This window comes from Juglans regia, chromosome 10, assembly GCF_001411555.2.
Source record: "Juglans regia cultivar Chandler chromosome 10, Walnut 2.0, whole genome shotgun sequence".
Taxonomy (NCBI): domain Eukaryota; kingdom Viridiplantae; phylum Streptophyta; class Magnoliopsida; order Fagales; family Juglandaceae; genus Juglans; species Juglans regia.
The window spans coordinates 4,175,037-4,197,798 of record NC_049910.1 but is presented as its reverse complement, the minus strand read 5'-3'; the positions used below and the strand labels follow the sequence as shown (position 1 = coordinate 4,197,798).

The 22,762-nt window shown below is 35.7% G+C and overlaps 3 protein-coding genes across 3 annotated transcripts; 2 read left to right on the top strand and 1 right to left on the bottom strand.

Annotated features, from left to right (window-relative positions):
• Nucleotides 1-484: 484 nt before the first annotated feature.
• Nucleotides 485-2,576, top strand: LOC109010084 (protein FAR1-RELATED SEQUENCE 5-like). Its single transcript, XM_018990798.2, has 2 exons — nucleotides 485-517; nucleotides 1,374-2,576. Exons 1-2 carry the CDS (start codon nucleotides 485-487, stop codon nucleotides 2,574-2,576), a joined length of 1,236 nt encoding a protein of 411 aa, XP_018846343.2.
• A 9-nt stretch (nucleotides 2,577-2,585) lies between these two features.
• On the top strand, nucleotides 2,586-3,083 carry LOC118349588 (protein FAR1-RELATED SEQUENCE 5-like). Its single transcript, XM_035694793.1, has one exon. The coding sequence runs from the start codon at nucleotides 2,586-2,588 to the stop codon at nucleotides 3,081-3,083; it is 498 nt and encodes a 165-aa protein (XP_035550686.1).
• Nucleotides 3,084-19,367: 16,284 nt separating this feature from the next.
• LOC108983086 (glutathione S-transferase F11-like) lies at nucleotides 19,368-20,829 on the bottom strand. The gene is made up of 3 exons (XM_018954616.2): nucleotides 20,557-20,829; nucleotides 20,379-20,427; nucleotides 19,368-19,974 (listed from the first exon to the last, which is right to left on the bottom strand). Exons 1-3 carry the CDS (start codon nucleotides 20,701-20,703, stop codon nucleotides 19,520-19,522), a joined length of 651 nt encoding a protein of 216 aa, XP_018810161.1. The 5' UTR covers nucleotides 20,704-20,829; the 3' UTR covers nucleotides 19,368-19,519.
• Between the last annotated feature and the right edge of the window lie 1,933 nt (nucleotides 20,830-22,762).

The window sequence follows — 22,762 nt, the reverse complement described above, 5'->3', positions numbered from 1 at the left end:
TGTATAAAGACAAGATCGAGCTGATCTAACTCTACGGTAGGGTCCCTACCAACAGGCTCATCTCTGTTGAAGGTATATGATGAACAGAGCAGCTGCTAAGCGGTCCATCCGCTTTATGCACATTAACAGCCCACCAATGGCTGGGCGCCACATCAGAAATAACATGATAAGCTACCTACACTCTTCCGCACAGAATAAAGTTGTAAAACATTTGAAACTTACCAGCGGCTTACACAGAAATACAGAATTCATCTTCACTCCCGCGTGCGTCCATCGACCAGCAACTCACCATCGCCAAAATCTGCCGCCAGAATCCACCGCCACTAGTCCACCACTTGAAAGCCGTCGTTGTCCTCCTTGGTCCGTGAGCAAACACTGACTTCATAAAAAACCAGTCCAATAATTGGAAATTCGTTGCCCACTACGCTGCGGTTGGGAAGTCCGTCGCCCACCATAGTTGCTCGAAAATTCGGTGGAGTTGTTCATGGCTGACTCCAGTGACCTTGGTCATCCAGAGGTATTTTTTTTTTTTTTTTTTTAACATTATAAATCTTTACACTACTAGTGTTTGACAAAATGCTTGAAAGAGTTCACTTCACATTATATTTTGAGGATCTAGCTTGGCTTTCAGTTTAAAGATTGAGAGATTTTATATTATTAATATTTACACAACTGGCTGAGATATTGTTGATTTATTTGAAGAAAAAAAAATATGGAGTTCGAGCAAGATTGTATTTTTTCAGTGTTGAATGTTCACAAAACTGTCCCATTTTGTATAACTCACGTGTGATAGCCATAAGAAGGATTTTATCTCAGTTAAAATTGAAGGTGGGTTTTGAAATTGACAAATGATAATATTGGAACAAGTTGGTCAAAAAATGGATTGTGCTTGCTTGTTTTCATAGCCGGCCTGGAATCAAAAACTCATGTTGATGATATGTTCATCTTTCAAATACTGGCCTTTGAATGAATAGATAATGATGCAATGATTCTTATGAAATATTTACATGAGAATATTTTTTCTCGGTGCTTATGCAACCATATCTTTCATAGTTTTGTTGATTTTTACACTTTAAGAGTGTAAAGATATTTTTAGTGTATATTAATTATGACATGCAGCAAGAGTTGTATTTTCAGCTTGCTTGTAAATTTTCTTAATTCCTTTTTTACGTTTTGGTTTCCCGGATAGATATAAGATATAGCTAGAGAGAGGGAGAGAAAGAGATATATATGAAAATAAGAGCTAAAAAGTACCCTGATAGCTTTGTTGATTTTTCATTATGGAGTTATAATCATGCTCTTCTTTATTTATTTTTAGTTTTGTTGATTTTCCATAACTAATGGATATATAATCATGTCGTTTTGTATTGAAGGAACCAATTTATAATATTGATAGTGATGAACTTGAGGCTGAAAGTGAAAACATTCAATGTGATGTGAATGTTGAAGATAGTGTCAATGTCGAAGATGGAGTGAATGTGATTCCCTCTTCAAGTAGTGGTCCGTTAGAGCCATTCATTGGTATGATATTTGAGGAGGTCGAAGACGCCCAAACATTTTACAAGGCATATGCAAGGCGACAAGGATTCGCAATCCGGACGAATCATACTCGATTGTTGAAAGATGATAAAACTCTTTGTGCAGTAGACCATGTTTGCACAAGGGAAGGATTTCGGCGAGTAAGTCAGAAAGACACAGATCGACAACTCCCTGAACCCGCTGAGACAAAGATTGGATGTAAGGCAATGATGGGAATAAAGAAAAATGGTGAAAAGTGGATAGTCAACAAGTTTGTAGTTGGACATAATCATATTCTACTTACACCGAGAAGTACTAGCTTCCTTCGTGGGCATAGGAGAGTTACTAAAGTCCAAAAAAAACTTATTATGACTTTGAATGAATCCGGTGTACCGACAAGAAAAATAATGTCGGTGTTGAGTAAAGATTCAGGTGGTGAATTTAATGTCGGTTGTATTGGCATGGATGTAGAAAATTACTTGGGAAGCAAAAGGAGGAAAATATTTCAAGAAGGGGATGCACAAAGGTTATATTCATACTTTCTTGATCGACAACTCAAAGAACCTGGGTTTGTTTTCTCCATGCAAGTTGACAAGGATGGGAGTATGGGAAGCTGTTTTTGGGCTGATGCGAGATCAAGAGCTGCATATCAATATTTTGGGGATGTTGTTACATTTGATGCCACTTACCTTACCAATATTTATAAAATGCCATTTGTGCCATTTTCTGGAGTTAATCATCATCACCAGACCATAATGTTCGGTTGTGCTTTGTTGGTTAATGAAACGGGAGAATCATATACATGGTTATTGAGAACATGGCAAGAAGCAATGCTTGGGCGTGCCCCATCAACGATAATTACCGATGATGACAAGGCGATGGCTAAGGCAATTGTAGAGGTACTCCCGAATACAACTCATAGGTTGTGCTTGTGGCACATTTTACAAAAATTTCCCGAACACTTGGCCCATGTATACAACAAGTTTCCGGACTTTCAGAAAGATTTTCGTCATTGCATACATGAGACAATTACTACTGATGAGTTCGAGCAAGAATGAGCTTTGATTATGGTGAAGTATGACTTAGGAGAAAATACTTGGCTGCAAAATCTGTACAGCCGACGGGATAAGTGGGTACCAGCCTACTTGCGTTCGACATTTTGTGCTGGTATGTCAACAACTCAGAGGAGTGAGAGCATGAACAAATTTTTCAAAGATTATGTTCGTTCAAGCACTATGGTTAGTGACTTTGTGCATCAGTATGAGAAAGCTATAGATGCACGTTACTTTAAAGAGAAAGAGAAGGATGTGCGGACAAAATCTACGCGGGCGATAATGAAGACACCTTTTAAAATTGAAGAGGAGGCGGCGATTGTTTATACAAGAAAGTCTTTCACGATCTTCCAAGATGAGCTGTTCAATAGTCTACGGTACCAAGCAAGAAAATTGTATGTGAGTGGTGAGGCCAAGACATATGGAGTGACAGCTCATGGTAAAGAAACACCTATTTATCACGTGACTTTGGAGGGTGATGAAGGACATGCTACATGTACATGCCATAAGTGAGAGTTTATGGAGATTCTTTGTAGACACATTTTATGTGTTTTTGGCAAGAAAGCGAAGTTAAATATATTGCCACAACATTATGTTCTAGACAGATGGACTATTAATGCTAAGAGTCGACCCATTCCCGACATACCATGTTCTGATGACCAAGTGTGGCAAGTACAAGATGAGGCTACGATGAGAAAAAGCAAGTCAATGATACAACTTTATGACATTGTTGAACTTGCATCACAGTCAACTAAAAAACACAATCACTTTACACTTGCTTTGGAAAAGGTTCACAAAGAGTTACTTGCAATGGAAGATCATGTAGAATGTTCACAAACGATGCCCATCAATGAATGTATACCATCTAGAAGTCAAGTTATATCAAACTTCTCACAAACGGTGCAGGATCCTCCACGGGTGCCCACAAAAGGGCGCCCAAAGTCTTTGAGAGCGAAGAACCCAAAGGAAACACAAACAACAAAGAAAAGACGTTGTAACATTTGCAAGAATGAGGGACATGCTAAAAATAATTGTCCTTCAGTGAGGTATAGTAGCCTTGTACTTATTTGTATTTTGTTGGTTTTTAATTAACGAAACTAATAAAGTTTGTTGTTATTTTTGTAGGGATTTTGGGCCAACAACTGACAACATATCAGAACACTTGGATTCATAGTTGCATTTTGAATATATATTGTATGTGAAATATTCCCTCTCTTTAGCTTAGCTATATCTATTGTTGAGCTTTAATCTACAGCACTCTTACATGTTTCTTTTTCATTTCAGCATTATAGTTTCATCTTCTATATCTTCTATACTTTAGTGCAATTTTTAAAACTGGACATTTAATTGAGTTTGTCTCTAATTTCGAAACTCTGCTCTACTTGGGAAGGAAATGGAATTCATCCCTCTTTGGTTTCTGTATTAAAAGACAACACTTGTATTCTTGTAGAATCTTAGAATTTCTCATATTTAAATGAGCAAAAGCTTCTATAGTTACCTTATTGCATAAGGCTTCGTATATTTTGAGTGTGTGTGCACGTGTTAAGGCATAAAAAGCTTTGGGGTAAGCTAATTTTGATTTAAATCATTTGCAGATTGCGTTGCAGAGTTTGGGAGAGTTTGCAAATCTTAGTGTACCAGCAGCGATGTAAGAACGGCGAGGAGAAGCTGTTTTTTGGTTTTGGTTATAAGTGGGACACGGTGCCGAATTATGTATTGAAGGCAACTGAAGAAAGCTTTTGGAACCATATTGTATTTCTTGTATTTATATTGGTTTGTATTGTATTTATTAGAGAAATTGAACTATATTGTATTTATTTCTAGACATATTTTTACACTTCTATTGGAACCATCTTCTATTTATTTGGAATTGAATATTTCGGTTTGAGAAAATATTGTGATGTGCAATATTCAACTGTTAATAAAAGTAGTCATTACATTAATAAAAGTAGTCATTACATTAAAGTACACCACATTACATGAGTTGTAGCACTGACTGAGATCCATTGTAATTTTTTGGATACATAACAATTACACCACAAACTACTATAAAAAATAACCATGACAACATTAACACTTTCAAGACTCCCTTGTACTTCTTCTCCATTGCTTTAAATTTGGATTCTTCGATGCGTAGCCGCTCATTAAGTACCCTGTCGTTCCTCCGTTCAGCTAACTCCAAGGCCGTCTTACAACAGTTGTTTTGCTCTTTTTGGAGATCAATCCACTCAAAAAATCCACATTGTTTACCCATCTTATAGTTTGGGCAATTGAAAAATCTTCTACCAAAACTATTAGATTTTTCAGAAATACGTAGCTTCGCTTGGCAGCCACAGTAGCAAAGTGGTCTCTCAAAGCTACCTTTATCTTCCCCTCTTGCAGTCCAAGAACTTGAACTAGAATGAGAGCTCGAACTTCTCCTTGACTGTCATCATATTGAAAAGTCATTAATTTTAACAATGCTAACAGATGGTGCATAAAAGAAACTATCATGTTGGTGCAAAAAAAGTTATGTTCTACTTCAGATCTGTGCAGTTTTGATTAGAAGATGGCCATCACCATGGTCATCAATTCAATATTGTTTCTCGCAAATCATATGGCACAAAAACTGTTAGTGAAATGTCATTAACTATTACTCGTATTTAAGCTGGAATCTTGAAGCTTATTGAAGCTGGATTTTCTTTGTTGCAAAGATGCCCACTTTCGAAAGTAGGTATAAAAATGTGGTGCATTTCTTCATGAGGACATGAATGCATGAATTAGTTGAAAATCCCATGCTCAGCCTCTTAATTCAGTGCTAACCACAATGACCTCAACCCTTCCATTTATCTAATTATAGTACTACGTACTCTGAAAGTCAAAAATATAATTTCCAGATTTCAACTGGGTGACCTAAGATGCATGTACTACTTTAATTTTCTTAATTCAAGCTGGAATCTGAGCTGTTTGAAGCTTTATTAATGGCTTTATTACAACAAACAACATTGAAGCCTATTGCTCGTATGCCTCCTTTTCAAAAGCCGAACATCATCTTACCAATTCAAACATGAGATTTATTAATACCAAGCAGCTCACATGGATAGAAGCATATTGCACTTCATAAGACTAACCATCATCGTTACATGTACAATGCTATACAAAAACAATTGTTACATTAACACCTATATATAAGTGCTACACTTAGTGCTACATTAACACGTTAATATTGACACCTAGACTGTTAATAGGCCCATGCCAACGCTAATACAATGTCAAACCGAGAATTTGATCCACTTTAATGATAATTTTTTTTCTTAGAACTTTTATCAAACACTTTCTGTGCATCATGTTTTCTGAGCTTCCAATCGGTTTTTCCCCTTTCTTCTTCACCCGTTTACATTAACACTTACAAGCAAGCACCAAATTCACACTTAAAAGAATCAATCATCTCACACAACAAAGCTCATTGACAAATCATCATTATCGTTTTCTATTTAAAATGTGAAAGGGGCAAACCAAAATTAAAACCAGAGATCTTACCGTTTTCTCTGGAAATGGAGTTTCCTCCATGCCACCGTACGGGTCGAGCTCCGTTGGGGGTCGAGTTGTCGCTGGGTCGAGCTCCGTCGTGGGGTAGAAATACCTCAGGTATGAGAAATACCGTCTAGGTCGAGGTCCGTTTGGGAATGGGATGGAGCGGCTACACAGAGATGGAGGAGAAGACGACGATGGAACAGGTATGAGAATACTGTCTGTGTCGAGCTCTGTTTGGGAATGAGATTCATAGGATGGGGGATGGAGGGTAGACGACGAACTGGAGAATGTATACGAAGCACATGGGAATAGCAGATATGCGTCCATTCGGGTGTAGGCAGATGCAGCTTAAGTGAAATAAATTGTATACGTGGCAGTCAAGTATTAGTGGGCTGTTTATTGAAGAAGGTCGGATGGACCGGCCACCAGGTATTCTCTATCATGAATTGGATCTTGGACGTAAAATTCTAGAACAGATAATTACTACATTTTCTTTTAATATATCATAAAGCCTTTTATTTTAGAAGGAATAAAATGGAACGATTTCTTTTCTTTTCATACATCTTCTAAAAAGATAATGTCATTGAAAGATTTCAATGTTTCATATATATTTATTCTTAATTATATTCATGTGAATGGAGTAAATCATTTGGGTCAGGCTATAGGCAAGGTTCAGGTTAGAGCCTAGATACATGGTCTGGGCTGGGTCGACACAGATTAGGAAGTCTTGGGTCGAAACTTGGGTATGAGACCCGGGTCGGACCATGCTTACGTCAGGAACCTAGTCAGAAGATACAAGAGAAGCTTAAGGAAGAATGAATATCACATTCAATGCAAGCCAATAAAGTATAAAGCAGTTCACAACAAGCATTAATGAGATAGGATGAACCTATGGCAGAAAACACACCGCATTCAATGCGGCGCAAGATAGAAGGTGTGCCACATTTAATGCGACCTAGGACCTTGGCTACAAATAGCGAACCTAAACACTTTATAGCTCGGCAAGCAGATGGCACAAAAATAGCTCGATGAGTAGACAGATATATTATCTCATGCCATACAACATTCCACTACCATGCAGACCAGGTCGACAAGTATAAATAAACATTATCTGCAAAAAACAAGAAGGTTAACTTACACTCCCATCTTCATTATTATTTCTCTTTATCTTCTACATCACAACTAACTTAAACATCAGAGTTATAGCGAATCCCGAGGTCCCTTCCTCCCTTTCTCATTGCGTAGGTGACAGTTCAAGCATTGTCTACGTTGAGTTGCCCAGGCTCGCGAAACACGACATCAATAATTCCAAAACCTTTTATTTTGGATAATGCTTAGTTGTCCGAATCATATTAAAAAAAAAATACATACACATGCTTTTAAAAATAATACAAATACACTTATTGGTATAGTTACTAGTTAGGGACATCTTTTTTGGTAACCCTAGCTGCGTCGTTATATTTTATGAGTAATAGAAGAAAGATGATGGAGGGCGTTGGATCATTACAAAAGCTATGGATGGGGCAGAATTTGCATAATATGAATGAAAAATACTTTAGTCATAAACGAATTATACAAAATAATCAAAAAAATTGACGTTATTTGATATGGTTCATTAAATTATAAAATTATTTTTATTTTATAATAAATCTAAAGAATATTATAAAACCACATTAATTTTTTAAGTAATGCTATACAACCTCTTAACCTTTACACATATTTTAAAAAAATTTTAATATTTTTTCAAAAGTTTACTTTGAGTTTATTCTTTTTAAATTAATTTAATTATTCTATTTATTATTTAAATATTAAATATTCGATAAAAAAAATATAATGTATAGAGGTCGTATAAATAGTTAGAGATTATATAAATTTTTTCTAATTTTTTATATTACTTTTATAATCCATTATCGCTCTAACAATCTTCAATGGGAATTAATGATTCCAACATCCTGTCAATACGTAACTACGTACGTACTACCAAAGGTACTTGGCGGCACTGCATTCATTATATGTCTTGACTCTTCATTAGGGCTAATATCGAAAATGCTAAACGCAACCGCGCATCTTCCCCGTTGCGGCCTCGGCGCCTACGTGGCATTAATGCGACGACGTATCGATTAATTTGAAAATGCTTTGCTTCCCTTCCTCCGCAAAGCTTCGTGGCATCCCTATCTTCCCTTCCCCCGCAAAGGTGAATTCCTCTCTTCTTCCCCCCGAACCCTAACCCCAGAGCCCGCATCATCTCATTCTCGCACGAACCCTAACCCAGAGCCCGCATCATCTCATTTTCGCACAAACCCTAACCCACACGAACCCGCGAGCCGAAACTACCCTAACCCATAGCACCCAATCCCTTCCGTTTCGCACGAACCCTAACCCTAATCTACCCTTCCCCCGCATCCCGCCCCTCTCTTCTTCCCCCACGCACGAACCCTAACCCATAGCCCGCATCCCTCTGTTTCGCACGAACCCTAACCCACATGAACCCGCGAGCCGAAACGGATTCTCCACGAACCCGCATGGTTAAATCCCCGTCGTCCTCCCTCTCCCCCGAACCTCCATCCCCGTCGTCTTCACCCCTGAGGTCGCGACTGGAGACGGTCCTCCCTCTGCTCGATTAATCCCCAAGGTTTTATTTGGATTTTTTCTTTTACTTTAATGAATCAAATTTGTGCTTGTGATTTTCACATTTTGTTTATTTGGATTCTGTTTATTTATCAGTAGTGCTATATACCTTGCAATTTGAATTTTTTGCTTTTTTATTTATCTTTGTACCTTACATTTGAATTCAATGGGGTAGTTTGCAATATATTTTTTGCAGTGCAAGAGATAACTACGAGGAGAAACAATGTACAAACGAAAATGTCATTTGAATAGCTAGAAATATATTTGGGTGTGTGGGTTTGTAGGGCTTCTGTGTGTGTACTGTAAACGATTCTTGAGGGCTTGAGAAAAAAAAAAAAACAAATAGGAAAAAGGGAAGTTGGCATTGCTGTATCTAAATGTATATAACAAATAATCTCTTTCGGAGCCTTAGAACATGGAGGGGAGAACTTTGCTTAATGGAGCCAATTAAGCTAGGAAGTAGAAAGGTTTTAGTGGTGCACATTTGGAGTAGATTCCTGTCTGATTACAACTCTTATATAAATAGTGGTGATGGTATCAGCTGGACCACATGAGAAGCAGTCCATTGTTCTGGAGAAGCTTTTTTCTTCTAGTTCCAAACATTGCAATTATAGGAAATTAGATGTTTTGTTTGGGAACTTAACAAACGTACCATTGCCTTTCTATGTTATAAATTCACCTTTGCTTTCTCCATCTCCTGAAGTTGTGACAAAAAAAAAAAAAAAACTGGTTGAATTATGTGCCGCTAGAATTTTAATCTCTACACCCATTTGGTTGTGAGGATCCCATAAATGGGTATGAATCAAATAGCCATCTTTACTCCACAAAAGGCAGTGCAGTTATCCTGGGTCCAAAAGAGAAACAAGTTAGGATCCTGGAGAATATGTGAATAAGCAACTTGAGTGTATGAAAGGAAAAAAAATCAGACTTTTGGGTTTTGCTTTAACTTTCTCAGCAAGTGTAACAATTTGGGGGTTAAAGGAGTTCAAAAGCTGCAAAGGTTGCAGTGTAAGGGAAAATAGTTAACTTCATAGTTAACTTTCTCAGCATACTTATACAACTTGAATGATGGCTCGTAGTTACTTAATTAAAACTTCTTGCCTACTAATTTTATTCCATCATTATAAAACTGTTATTCGATTGTTTTATGGGGGTTCATCTTAGAATGTCATCATCATCTTCATCAATATCTTCTTCATCTTTTCCCAAACGTACTTTGGGAAAACCATTGTGCTTTTGCGAGCTCGAAGTCACATTGAAATGGTCAACTACTGCAAAAAATCCTAGACGACCCTTCTTAGGGTGTTCAAAGTATAATACCCAGGTAACTACATTATTTGTTGTCTGAAACATTTTTTATATATATTAATTTCATATATAGTACGAAACATTCATTTCTAATACAATACAATATATGCATGAAATGAGCAGGGCTTACCATACTGTAAGTTTTTCAAGTGGTTGGATGGTAATGAAGTGATTGAGCTACAAGTTGAAGAAAAAATGAATGAAGTGTTAAAGAAAGAGAAAGAGGTCGAGAAAATACTCGAACTTCTTGAAAAGAGGGAGATTGAGCTGCGTAAGATAGTGGATCGCCTCGAGAGGGTGCAGATGGTACTATCCACTAAAAGCGACGAAGTTATGCAAAAGGAGTCGCTGCTTAATGCACAAGAAGCTAAAATAAGGCGTGTAGGCACGCTACTTCGGATTTATTGCTGTTTTGCATTTGTACATGTATTTTACCTAGTGTTATATAAGTAATTTGGGATTGTTGTTAGTTCTATGTTTAGGTATTGGACTTGTACATTTGTTTTAAATTTGTATTGGACTTATACATTTGTTTTCAGTTTGTCTTAAGTTTATCTTTGCTAGAGAAACAGATTATGGTTGCTAGAGAATGGTTGTGAGTTAAAATATTGAAAATGTTGAACTTGGTTGCTAGAGAATGGTTGTATCAAGTAGTAGTATGGCATTATAAACTCTGGTTTTGTTTTACTGATTTGAATTTGTTTCCATTTATGTCATGAAATCAGGTTTTGTTTTACTGGTTTTGTTTTACTGATTTGAATTTGTTTCCATTTATTCTTTCTACTCTTTTGCTTGAAGCTAATATAAGGAGCAATTAAAATGGATCCTATCCTGCTTTTATCATCAATTGTGATGCCCGTAACTGTGCAACATGTTGAAACAAATCTTCATGCCTCATGGCATGGCTTTACCCATGATATTCTTTCTTTTTCTTTCTTTGTTTGTTTTCTTTTCTTGCATTACGTGGTATGACCTAAGCACAATCAAATTTCTCACAATTTAATAAAGATTGAGACCCACGAAGTTTGGCCATGACCGAAGAGAACTGCTATTAGTTCACAGCTGAACAAGTTTGGCCATGACCGAAGAGAACTGCTATTAGTTCTAAATCTGATAAGTTTGGGTGGGCAAATGCCAATGATTGAACATAGATACAATATACCAAATTGCAAAAGACAATCAAATAATCCATTGTAAATGAGCAACTATGTGGGGGCTTCACGGCCAAAATCTTACTATGATATGGTCAAGTTTCATCCAATCCACAACTAAATTATCAAATCCAACCATTTCAACAAAGTCCCTCCCTCAAACACACAAAATATATCCAATCCACAACTAAATTATCAAATCCAACCATTACAACAAGTATAAAGAAATGCCGTGCAATACATTCAATACAAGTGAAGTTTATCCTAGAACCCATCATTGTAACGGTTGTGATCCATCAAATCCAAATTGCATCTGTAAAGAATAAACAACAAAAAATATTATTCAAGTAATATATATTAGTATATTATATTACTTGAAAAAAAAAGCTATGAACCACTTACGCTTTCTTGACTCTGCATCACTGTTTCTCGGGGTTCGGTTCCAATAACGTCTACAGCCACGCTTTCTCTTTCTGGAATAACCTGATGGAAATCAAACGTAAATATATAGCCAAATAATAGAAATTAGTAATAAGTTTATATTTAAATAGGATCGAATATACCATCTCAGAAGAGCCAAATAAATTCCTGCATACTTCTACGATCGGTGTATCTCCTCTATCCACGACTTCGGTATGTCCTCCATCCCTCTAATGATTGATTTAACAAAAAAAATTAAAATTAAAATTAAAATTAAATAATTTTATTCGCCAACAAAATATATATAAAAAGCGGATATTAAAATATCATCACCTATTTACGCTTCCCCTTTGCTGGTGCTTTCTTAGTCTTTGCTTTAGCTTTCCGCATGTCTATCTCCATCCTGGATGCTCTCCTTAGAGATTGAGGTCTGCCTTTGCCTCGCACAACACGCGGACTACGTACTTCCCTAGAACCATCGACCGTAGTGTCCTTTACCGTACTATCAACATTGGAACCAATTTGAGTCATCGATGGGGGTTCTTGATTGGCACGATACAAATCAATCATTGCATATAACTTAGTTCTCGCATCCTCAGTATGCTCTTGCGAACCCGCTGCGTGAGTAATCATCTGATAACAGATATTTAAAAGATTTAAATATCTACTAGCATCTGCCCGTTGTTCCCCTCCATCGTAGCTACTGTGAATTAATGTGTATCGCCTTTTAATATCCTTCCTCCATCGATCTAAAATGTAGATTTCTGGCAAAAATTTAATATCGTTACATCTGAATACGGCCAAAATATGCCGACATAATATCCCCCTCATCTCAAATAATCCACAAGAGCACTTTGCAACTGCATCTTTGTCACTAAAGTCCACAAAATGGGTAACCAGCTTAGTGAACTCTTCTAAACAAACTTCATCCTCTACCATATATGTTTTTACTGCACCATCACTTTTATGTAACTTTGGATTCAAGTCAATGATGCAGTGGACTTGTTGCTGAACTTCCTTAAATTTAGCATTCGTGTACAACTCTTGAAACCTCTTTTCAATTGGAGATCTAGATATGCAGGGGATTGTGGCATTAAATGACTGGAAGTCCGCAAGATTTTCATTCTCAATCTTTTTTTTCAACGCATTATCAAATTGGTCTACAAATTCCTTCAAGTTTGTCCTAGCATGAACATAACCATCAAAAAATGCATTCATGCTCTCGCTTCGCTGCGTTGTACTCATTCCAGCCCAAAAACACTCCTTCAGAAATGCCGGTACCCAATGTTCACGCTCAACATATAGGCTTTGCAACCACGCATTCTCATGTAAGTTGTAAGTGTTAATCAACTGATCCCAACATTTCTCAAACTCATCAACAAGTTGGGTGTCGTAGACACATTTCATCAATGCATTCTTCATCCCAGTTTTGTACGAACTATATGAGCCAAGCTTCTCGGGGACTTTCTTTAGTATATGCTAAAGACAAAATCTATGCTGGGTTTTTGGGAAAACAATTGCGATCGCATTTTTCATCGCTCTATCCTGATCAGTGATAATAGCCTTCGGAGCAATACCATCCATGCATTGCAACCATGTCTCGAATAACCACACAAAGGTCTCGGTATCCTCACTGGAAATCAGGCCTGCCCCCAACAAAATTGACTGTCTATGGTGCTTTACACCAACAAATGGTGCAAAGGGCATCCCATATCGATTCGTTAGGTATGTGGTGTCGAATGTGACCACGTCACCAAAATCTTGGTACGCTGCTCTACTACGGGGGTCTGCCCAGAAGACGTTCTTTAACCTCCCCTCATCATCTATATCCATCATATAAAAGAACCCAGGATTTTTGTACTGCATCCGTAAAAAGTAATCTCGGAGCGCTCCAGCACCACCTGCTCCAAGTCGTAAATGTCTGGCCTTGTCGATATAATTACGACAATCCTTTTCCAAAAATGGGAGGTTCTCGAATCCACCCGCGCCAACAACAAGAGATCCGTAACTCTTATTCAGATGCCAGCCAAATCATTTGTACCGAGGACCCTTTTTACGGCATCACTAACTTCTCTATTACATCGGAAGAAACGAGATTTCTTTGGACTGAGGCCGTGATTATGGATATTATGTACTGTCGTCAACCGAAGCACACAATCTTGCCTTAAGGCATTAATCTTTGCCTTACATTCAGTTTTCCCTGTCGGACGTGGGTTGGCAACATTCAACGTCCTATTCCGGGCCTTCCCACTGCGGGCACAAGCGAGGGTGACATATCTAACAGACTCATCTTCTCCCCTCTCGGCCCGCTTCGTCATCACCCCAAACCCGCTCCTCTTACCATATTCCTTATAATAACTTAATAAATCTTCAAAAGAATTAAACTCCATTCCTGATTTTGGCTCCTCAATTGTATCATCATGATCCACTTGGACATTCTGAGATTTCTCAGCACTGCCATCACCAGGTTCCATAGGACTTGGCCTATCCTCAGTACATTCTTCAGCTTGTGGACTTGTACATGGCGCTTCAGTTTCCCCACCATCAGGTCTATTATCCTCTGAACCAACTATTCTGCTTGTGGCAGAGCTTGTATTGCTGATAGGAGTCGGAGGTTCGATGATATGTTGAAATGGGTAACCAGCATTCTACAGTAAACACAAAAAGTCCGCAATTAAACTCCTACAAAGAAGCCAACTTATTAAGAATAAATCATTATTAGTTATCACCACCTGTATGTTGATTGGATATTGGTTGCCAACCGAATATGGTAGAAAAGTCGGTGACCACGTAGGCACTGGTCCAAAGTAACCAGGCATGTAATTTGGGATGTTTGGACTAGTTGATGGTATGGCCTAACATGTTATTAGATAAAGTTATTGATGTATTTTGGAAATAAACATCGACTAAAAAATACCAATATTATTGATATATTAAATCATATTATATACATACCTCGGATGGGGGATTTGAGTTAGATAATGTCTGCGTAGTTGGCTGTTCTTTCCCGTTTCCCATTCTGAAAACATTAACAATAACAAGTAAAAATCAATGACAATAAAACAAGATCCAAGCAATTGTAAAGTTCACTTAGAGAATAACCAAAATTCAGTCTTATCAAATTCTCCAAGTACACAAATTTTAGAAAGTTTATGTGGAGAAATTCAGTCTTATCAATTTCCCCAAAATTCAGTCTTAGCTAGACCTTCCACTAATAAGAAGGCCGTGTTATATGCCGTGTTATATATATATTGTGGCAGTGGCTAAAATTCCTTAATTCCACTAACAGACCTTCCACATATATATTCTAATTGAAAACATTGGTTGCTGGCTTATGATATATATATATATATCAATCATCAGCAACAAAACTTCCACAATCATCAACTCAAAACATTGGTGGCAGCAATATATATATTCCACTAACAGGAAATCCTGCAATGACCATTATATATATATTCCACTAACTTTTTTCCCTTAAAAATCAGGATTTATGATTGATAAGGGGGAGATAATATGAATTATATTGTAGATGAAAAATGACCATTATAGGTAGGCATTCATGAGCAACCAACCCTCAAAACAGCCGGCAACTCAAACAACTCAAAAGTTATAGGAAACTTCCTATATCAACATTATAGGTAGGCAAGCAATTTCAAGTAGAACAAAACTTCATGTGTAACTCAAAACTTATAGGAAACAGCCAGCAACTCAAAACTTCCTCACTACCACATTTCAATTAGAACAAAAGAAACAGCTGCTAAACTTCAAACAGATTTGATGGTTAATTCATATATTAACCAATTATTAAATGATAGTTTCTTAAAAATTCCTCTCAAGATTTGATACCCTCAGCCTTTGACTCACCAACATTAAGCTTAAAAAATACACCCCAAACAAACACATTTCCTGCAATTTTATTCTACCACAATTACTTTATTTTTCTACAGCAGCTTCATCTCATTACAAAGAAAGCCCAACTTTCATTACATTGCAACATATTACCGTAACTAGATTTCAAGAGGGTTCATAACACTAACAAACAAAGCCATTTTCCACATACTAACAAAAAAGACAAAAGCAACCTAGAGCAACAACCCAGTTAAATTTTGTGACCTAACAACAACCTAGAGAAAGCATAAGCGAGGCAAACTGAATCAATCAACAGGCAAAGAGGTATAGTAGACACATTTGCTAGAATTCCCAACTTAATTACTGCAGAAAAACTAATTCAGTGCAGTAAAATCATCGTATACATTAACTTTCTAGCTGGTTCTTCACTACGGGGCAACCCCTGTTACATTGATCAGCGATTCTCAAACTTCATTCATACACTTCCTAACATCCATGCATCCAGAATTCGAAGTGCTAATTAAGCTGTAAATTGTAACAGCCAAGTAATCAGTGTCTATATCAAGCAAGTGTATAATTTGTTATCAGTATGTTTACGACAAAATATTGAAAGAAAAAAATAGTTGTAGGCATCGATCTTTATTCTAAAGCATATATAAAATTGACTTGAGGGGATAAACCTCAAGGCTATAGTGACAAAGCTATAAGCCATCATCAAATATTTTGAGATGCTCTACCATCTCAGTGCTTTCGTATCAATGACAATAAGGACCCACACTTGTTCCTCTCCCATGGCAATGACAAAAACATCAGTTGAAAAAAGGTTGTTGAAAGGTTACTTTGACACGTCCCTCTTCAATTAGCATTCCAGTAAACCATCATCCATGTCCAACACTAAGAAAGATTAAACCAATCTTAACTAGAATCTTTTATCAAGATACAACACCAAAATATCAGGATAGGAACCACTATACCAATTCTTATGTAGATATTAAAGGCATAAAGGAATTACCTGTCACTCCAGTCTGATTTTATGCTAAGGAAATGGTCGAAAACAGGCAATTAATTAGGCAAAAAAAAAATCCCACTGCAATATTTTTTATTTTCTCAATTAACGGAATTTGAAATCGAAGCACTAGAAGGCTAAGAAGAATGGTCATAACTCATAAGAACATAACCATATTTCCCTATGAATGGAGGCATTACTCCCAAAGGTATGGTAGTAGAATGGGGGAAAGCCATAAAGACCGAGTCTTAGCACAGCATGATCAGTTATCAATACTAGCTGATCCGAGTCGCCTAGTAGGAATGATCGTACAGCTTCACACACTGTTTCTGATAGCTATTCACATGCTCATCTTCCTAGTTCTTTCAAGAGTAATGCTATGAAAGATGGAAAAAACATAACTATGTAACGTAGCCTACATACCGATAAGAAAAAACAAAACAAACTTTATTTGATATAGCATTCTTCAACATTTAGACAGGCATCATTAAGCATTGGAGTCAAACCAATCACCAACAAAATAGTAAATAAATTCAAATCTAAAAGAGTCAGTGTAAAAACAGATAAATTGCAAGCAGGGGGACCGGGAACCTGGCGGCAGCGATCGCATGTGAACGGCAAGAAATCGGCAGTGAAAAGGACACACTACACTTAAAACTCAGATGAGAAAATGCACTTAGGCGCCAAAGATGAGAAATAACACAGGGATCGAAGACTGCAAGAGAAGATAATCTCTCTGGTTTGGGGCTCGGAAGATTGGCACATAAAAGATCTGGTTTGGGGCTAAATTTCTTCTTCAAAATCGACATTTCTCCCACTCTCCCGCTTTATGTTTCTGGGTTCTTTTCTTTTTTTTCTTTTTTTTAATATTATGTGCCACATCAGCCGCGAGGCCGCAAAGGGGATACGAAGCCGGGGGTATCTAGCACTACTGGGGCTAATATATAACGAAGAGAAAGTCTATTTTGTCTCTTCAAGTTGACATTTGGTTAAATTTTTTTTATTCAGTAATAAAAAAAGTAATTTTAAGTTTATTGATATCTTTTATTTTATTTTTAAAATATATTTAAATATGTTAAAAATTATGAAAAAAAAATACCCAGTGGTCAAAATGAGGCGGCATAGTAGCCGCACCTTATAATAAATAAGAAAAAATCTACACAACCTCTCATCCTCCACACATCACATATTTTTTAATTTTTTAATTTTTAATTTTTTTTTTCTTTTATCAAATTTTTAATATATGAATAATGAATAGAAAAATAAAATTATTTTAAAAAGAATAAACTCAAAAAAATTAAAAAAAAAATATTAAAAAATATAAAGATTTAAAAAAAATGTGGTATGTGGAGGTTGGGGATCAAGTTGTGTAGCATTGCTCAATAAATAATACTAGTCACTGTTCCTACTGCTGGTATTTATTTATTTATTTTTTTTTACACTTCGATTAAGAATGTATTTTTTAATAATTTTATAAATTTTTTAAAAAATATATTATTAAAAAATTTTAAAAAATATATATTTTAAAATGTTAAAAAGATTTCATAAAATACTAAAAAAAAAAGTTAAAATGATTAACGTGAACTACAATGACTGTAGTGTCGTCTTAAAAATTAAAAAAAATGATACCCTCACAATTAATTCTTACAGTTCCGTGTTATTGTAAGATTTTTTTTTATTTTTTTATTTAATGATTAAAGAAGTTTTTTTTTTAATAATAATATTTTTTTATTTATTTTTTAAATATTAAAAAATATAAAAAAATACATATAAAAAAATAGAAATTCTATTTACAGTCTTCAAGTGGGGACTGTATGTGCAATCACATTATTAAATGAGAGAAAACATCATTTTAGGAGGGATAATTTTGTAATTTTAAAAAATTTTAAAGTTAAAATAACCTAAGCTTGTATTGCAATCTTCAAGTAGAGACTGTACCTAGCATTGCTCTAAAAAAAATAATATAAAAAAAGAGAAGATCAACTATATATACCTAACAGTCTCTCACTAGAGCAATAGACGGAACACCGTCAATATACATTAGCCAACTTGGTAACGATATTGTCTTGATATATGTCAGGGGTACTGAGAAGTAGCTCCCAGTGTGAGCTGATAGCGGTGAACACGTAGCACCGTCCATATACATCAGCCAACTTGGTAACAATATTGCCTTGATATATGGGACGATCTTCCTGTAAGAGGTACTGACAGGGTTTACCGCAAGGCGTGCGGCCATGACTTTGCCAACACTAGGCGGGTTTATCCATGGGGCCGGGAATTGAATTCGAGCGTACGTCCAAGCATGAAGAAGATGCTCTAAAGTAAGGGAAAAAAAAAAAGAAAACAGAAGATGCTCCAAAGTCGTGGCAGATTGCGCTCAACTAGCATTTAAAAATCTTCTAGGACCATTTTTAATTGCATGGCCGTGGATGAGAATCCTTCATTAATCTTCCTGATGAAAATATAAAATAAAATAAAATAGAAAATGAGATAGGCATGAGAGACACAGAGATTAGATCTTGAGGGCTATATTTTTACTATTCTAATCAGTTGTTCATAAATATAAGGCATAGACCCCCTATTTATAAGATAAGAGGCCAAGTAAAATAAATAAGTATTCTAATCAAATTTAATTTAATAATTATGAAAATCTTATGGATAATATGATATTTTATAATATATATACATATATATATCCCCAACACTTCCCTTAATTGGTTGTGGTCCCTTTTTAAAAATTTCCCAATTAAATTAGAATTCGAAAGACAAAATTTTCAAACTCAAACTTAAAATTAAACACCCACAGTACATGATTTTAGTCATACATGATCTTTTATTCCCACCTTCTGTCACACATCATGATTCACTCCGAAGAGATCAGAAGGTGGGAGGAAAGGAAAACCATCAAGTACATGAAAATTAAGACGAAAGAAATCAAATATTAAGCAGAAGACATGAAGTGATCACGACGAGAAGTACATGATTTAAGTAGCATAGATATATAACTAGGTTTAACAAGAGGAATGACTGCATGAAATGATCATGCATGCAGATTAATCAATATGCTGTGATTAAGAACGAGCAGCAGCAAGCATGAGTAACTTCTTCCATGCAGGCCGGCTTGAGATGTCCTCCCACCATGAATTCACATTCTTCCTCTCCCTCACTAAATGCCCCATCCGAGCTTCATTCATGAGATATCTGATGCCCGGAAGATGGCTAAGATCAGCCAAAGTGTAGGTGTCTCCGGCAAGATATCTGCTCTTTGACAGCCTTTGCTCGTATACGTCCAGCACCTTCTCCAGCTTTTGCTCACAGGTGTGAGCCAAAGCTAAGTCCCCAGGCTTTCCCATCAGCGGCAGAATCACGAGCTGAAGCACAAGAGTGTAAACCAAGTCATTGAAGTTGTGTGCTTCCACTTCTAGCCATTGATCCACCACAGCTCTCTCTTCCAAAGTATTCCCCAATAGGTTGGGACCCTGGTCCTTGTACTTTGTTGCATAATACCTTACAATTGCCCTAGACTCTATAAAGTGATGAAATGTGTAAGGGTACTGAGGAAAAAATACGTACATAGGTGATAGTACAATTTAAATTCGGTAAAATCCTTTTTATTGTTTAATGTGATCCACTATATATTTACTACAAAAAAAAAAAAGAATTGAAACAGATTATTTACGACGAGAATGATTATTTAAGACAAAAATAAACTCATTTTAATAGAAAATAATCAATTTCATACGAAATAACTGACAACAAATAAGCAGTTTTCTTATAATGATTATAAATCTCTTTTTATTGTATAACAAATCTAACTATTCTATTAAATCGCGTCTCTTTATAAATTTTTTTAATATAAAATATTTGTTCTAACCAAGCATTTCTCAATCCATATATATAATTATTATGACTTCGATGCATGCTTCTTACCATAAAGCCGGAAACCGTCGTCCTCTATGGCTGGAACTTGCCCAAACGGCTGTACAAAAGAATGTCAACACTCTCATTCATTAGTGAACATTATATCATGTAAATGTATAAATAGATATTAATCCTAGATATATATATATATATATATATAGTAAGATGTCTCTAATTAAGTTACTACCTGTCGGACGAGAAACTCAGGTCGCTTTTGTTCTCCAGCACCAAGATCGACATGAACAACCTCAAAGTCCACACCCTTCTCCAGAAGGCAAGCCAGCACTCTCTGAGTGCAGGCTGACCTCATTGTTCCATAAACTTTCACCGCCATGATTCCTCTCTCTCTATATCTATATATAATATCGGACCAAAAAATAAGGAAGGCCGCGCTCCGAGATATTAAGAACTATATACTACGTACAGGGATTTTGATTTTGTGTCTTGGTCTTCTGGCAAGGATAATATATATATATCATGTGTGTGTGCCCGTATATAGCAGATCAGATCGTGATATCGTGATCAGATAATTAGGAACGACATTACACATGGGAGGGGGTTGCCACGTGATTATTTGTTTGTAACATGACGTCCTTTGTCTCCCTAGTTTTGATCGTCAAACCCAAAAAGTATGAAAAGCTTTACAGTAAGATTCAACCCGCGTGTCGGTATTTTCTACTGTTTACTTGGGTTTGAGACAAGTGCAGAGTAAGGGCATGCATGGGGGTTGTCACGATCATGGCTGGCTGGAGTTGGCGAGTAGAGCAAACTGGCCGAGGTGGTATTTGACTGTTTGCTCAACACCCGCTTGGTTGGTTGGCTTGTAGCCACGTACGTACGTAGTAAGCCGGTAGAATAACATTTCAGTTCAAATACAATAATGTTAGAATATTCTAAACATAATTTCTACTCTATTTTCTTCGCTAAAGATCAATTATTCGTAAGTGCCCGACGAGATGACGAGTACTCCTGGCAGTATGGGGATCCACGCCCCATAAAATTGATTGTTGGGTCCAGTACTATTGATTGGCATTTGGCATTATTTGGGTCAAACCTTTTGAGACTTTACAACTTAAAATTAGGGTCTGTATTTTATTAATATTGCCTATGCATGATATTTTTATTATATTGTTTTTGAGGAACATGTACGTGAGTTTTTCAATTATATATGTTAGACCCTTAGAGTACTTAGGGGATTATTTCTTAATTTTTTGGACTAAATAATTTTTTTCAGAACTTTTTTTGAAGATAAGAATTGAGTTTTTTGGGTTTTTAGTAGATGCTAGGGGTTAAGGGTTATTTTACAGTTATGTGGGAAGATAATTTATATATAGACTATAAAGGGTATTCTGGGACTGGCCGAGTTGGGACTTAATTTTGACTACATTTACTTATAATTTTATTTATATTTTTATTTACAAGACTCATTTTATTAATTTTATTTTCAATTCAAATTTTGAATTTTAAATTTCATATTTTTTAACATATTAATAGTTGATACGTAAATAATTACATTTTTTAAATTTTTTGTAAGTACATTTAGCATTTCTAAAAATAATTTTTTACTCATTCTTTTTAAGAAAGGCAGGGATGAATATTTTTTGGGTCTGCATTTGCTATTGATTAGGTGTCATGTTAGGTTTGTTTTCGCACGATAACGTTATTTATAAACTGAATAACGTTATTTAAAAAAAAAAACATGATTTGGTCATGTACTATTAGGTTTGTTTTCGCACGATAACGTTATTTATAAATTTTAGTTAACTATCTAGCTCCCAAAAATAAATTAAAGATTTTGAAGAAGGAATTTTGATATTTATAAAATTTTCCCCCGTGGCTATTTATAACCTATGAAAAATGATAAACTTGTATTTAGTTTATAACTATTTTACAACTCTACTTAAGATGAATGGTAATTATATAAAATTGAGAATGTTTTTAATGAAGTACCATAATTATATTGATTGATTTAAACTGGTTTGTAAAATAATATTAAATAAGTTATGGGTGGATCATTACTCTTATTATATGAATGATGATATTTATCATTTCACACTATATATTTTATATGTTTTTAAAAAAATATTTATTTTATTTTATTTTATTCTTGCTAAACTACTTGAGTCGTTCTACTAATCAATCATACACCATATACTTGTTATAGAAAAAAATAAATAAAAAGATGTGTGGTATCATGTGGTGTGTGAGATGATGCGTATAATTTTTTTAACTTATAAATAGACTTTTCATGATGATGTAGGTTTTGAAAATAAAAAATAAAAAACGATGCTACAAAAATACACTTAACGAGGCGATTGATACTCCACATCGCTTATAAAAAAAAGGTTATGATTCGATAAAAGAAACATGCAACTTAACTCGAATAAAATTTT

Coding starts and splice junctions, on each gene's coding strand:
- LOC109010084 (XM_018990798.2), top strand. CDS start 485: ATGGCTGACTCCAGTGACCTTGGTCATCCAGAG. Junction 518..1,373: donor GTGACCTTGGTCATCCAGAG/GTATTTTTTTTT, acceptor TTTGTATTGAAG/GAACCAATTTATAATATTGA.
- LOC118349588 (XM_035694793.1), top strand. CDS start 2,586: ATGGTGAAGTATGACTTAGGAGAAAATACTTGGCTGCAAAATCTGTAC.
- LOC108983086 (XM_018954616.2), bottom strand. CDS start 20,703: ATGGCGGTGAAAGTTTATGGAACAATGAGGTCAGCCTGCACTCAGAGA. Junction 20,428..20,556: donor CTGAGTTTCTCGTCCGACAG/GTAGTAACTTAA, acceptor TCTTTTGTACAG/CCGTTTGGGCAAGTTCCAGC. Junction 19,975..20,378: donor CGACGGTTTCCGGCTTTATG/GTAAGAAGCATG, acceptor ATCACTTTATAG/AGTCTAGGGCAATTGTAAGG.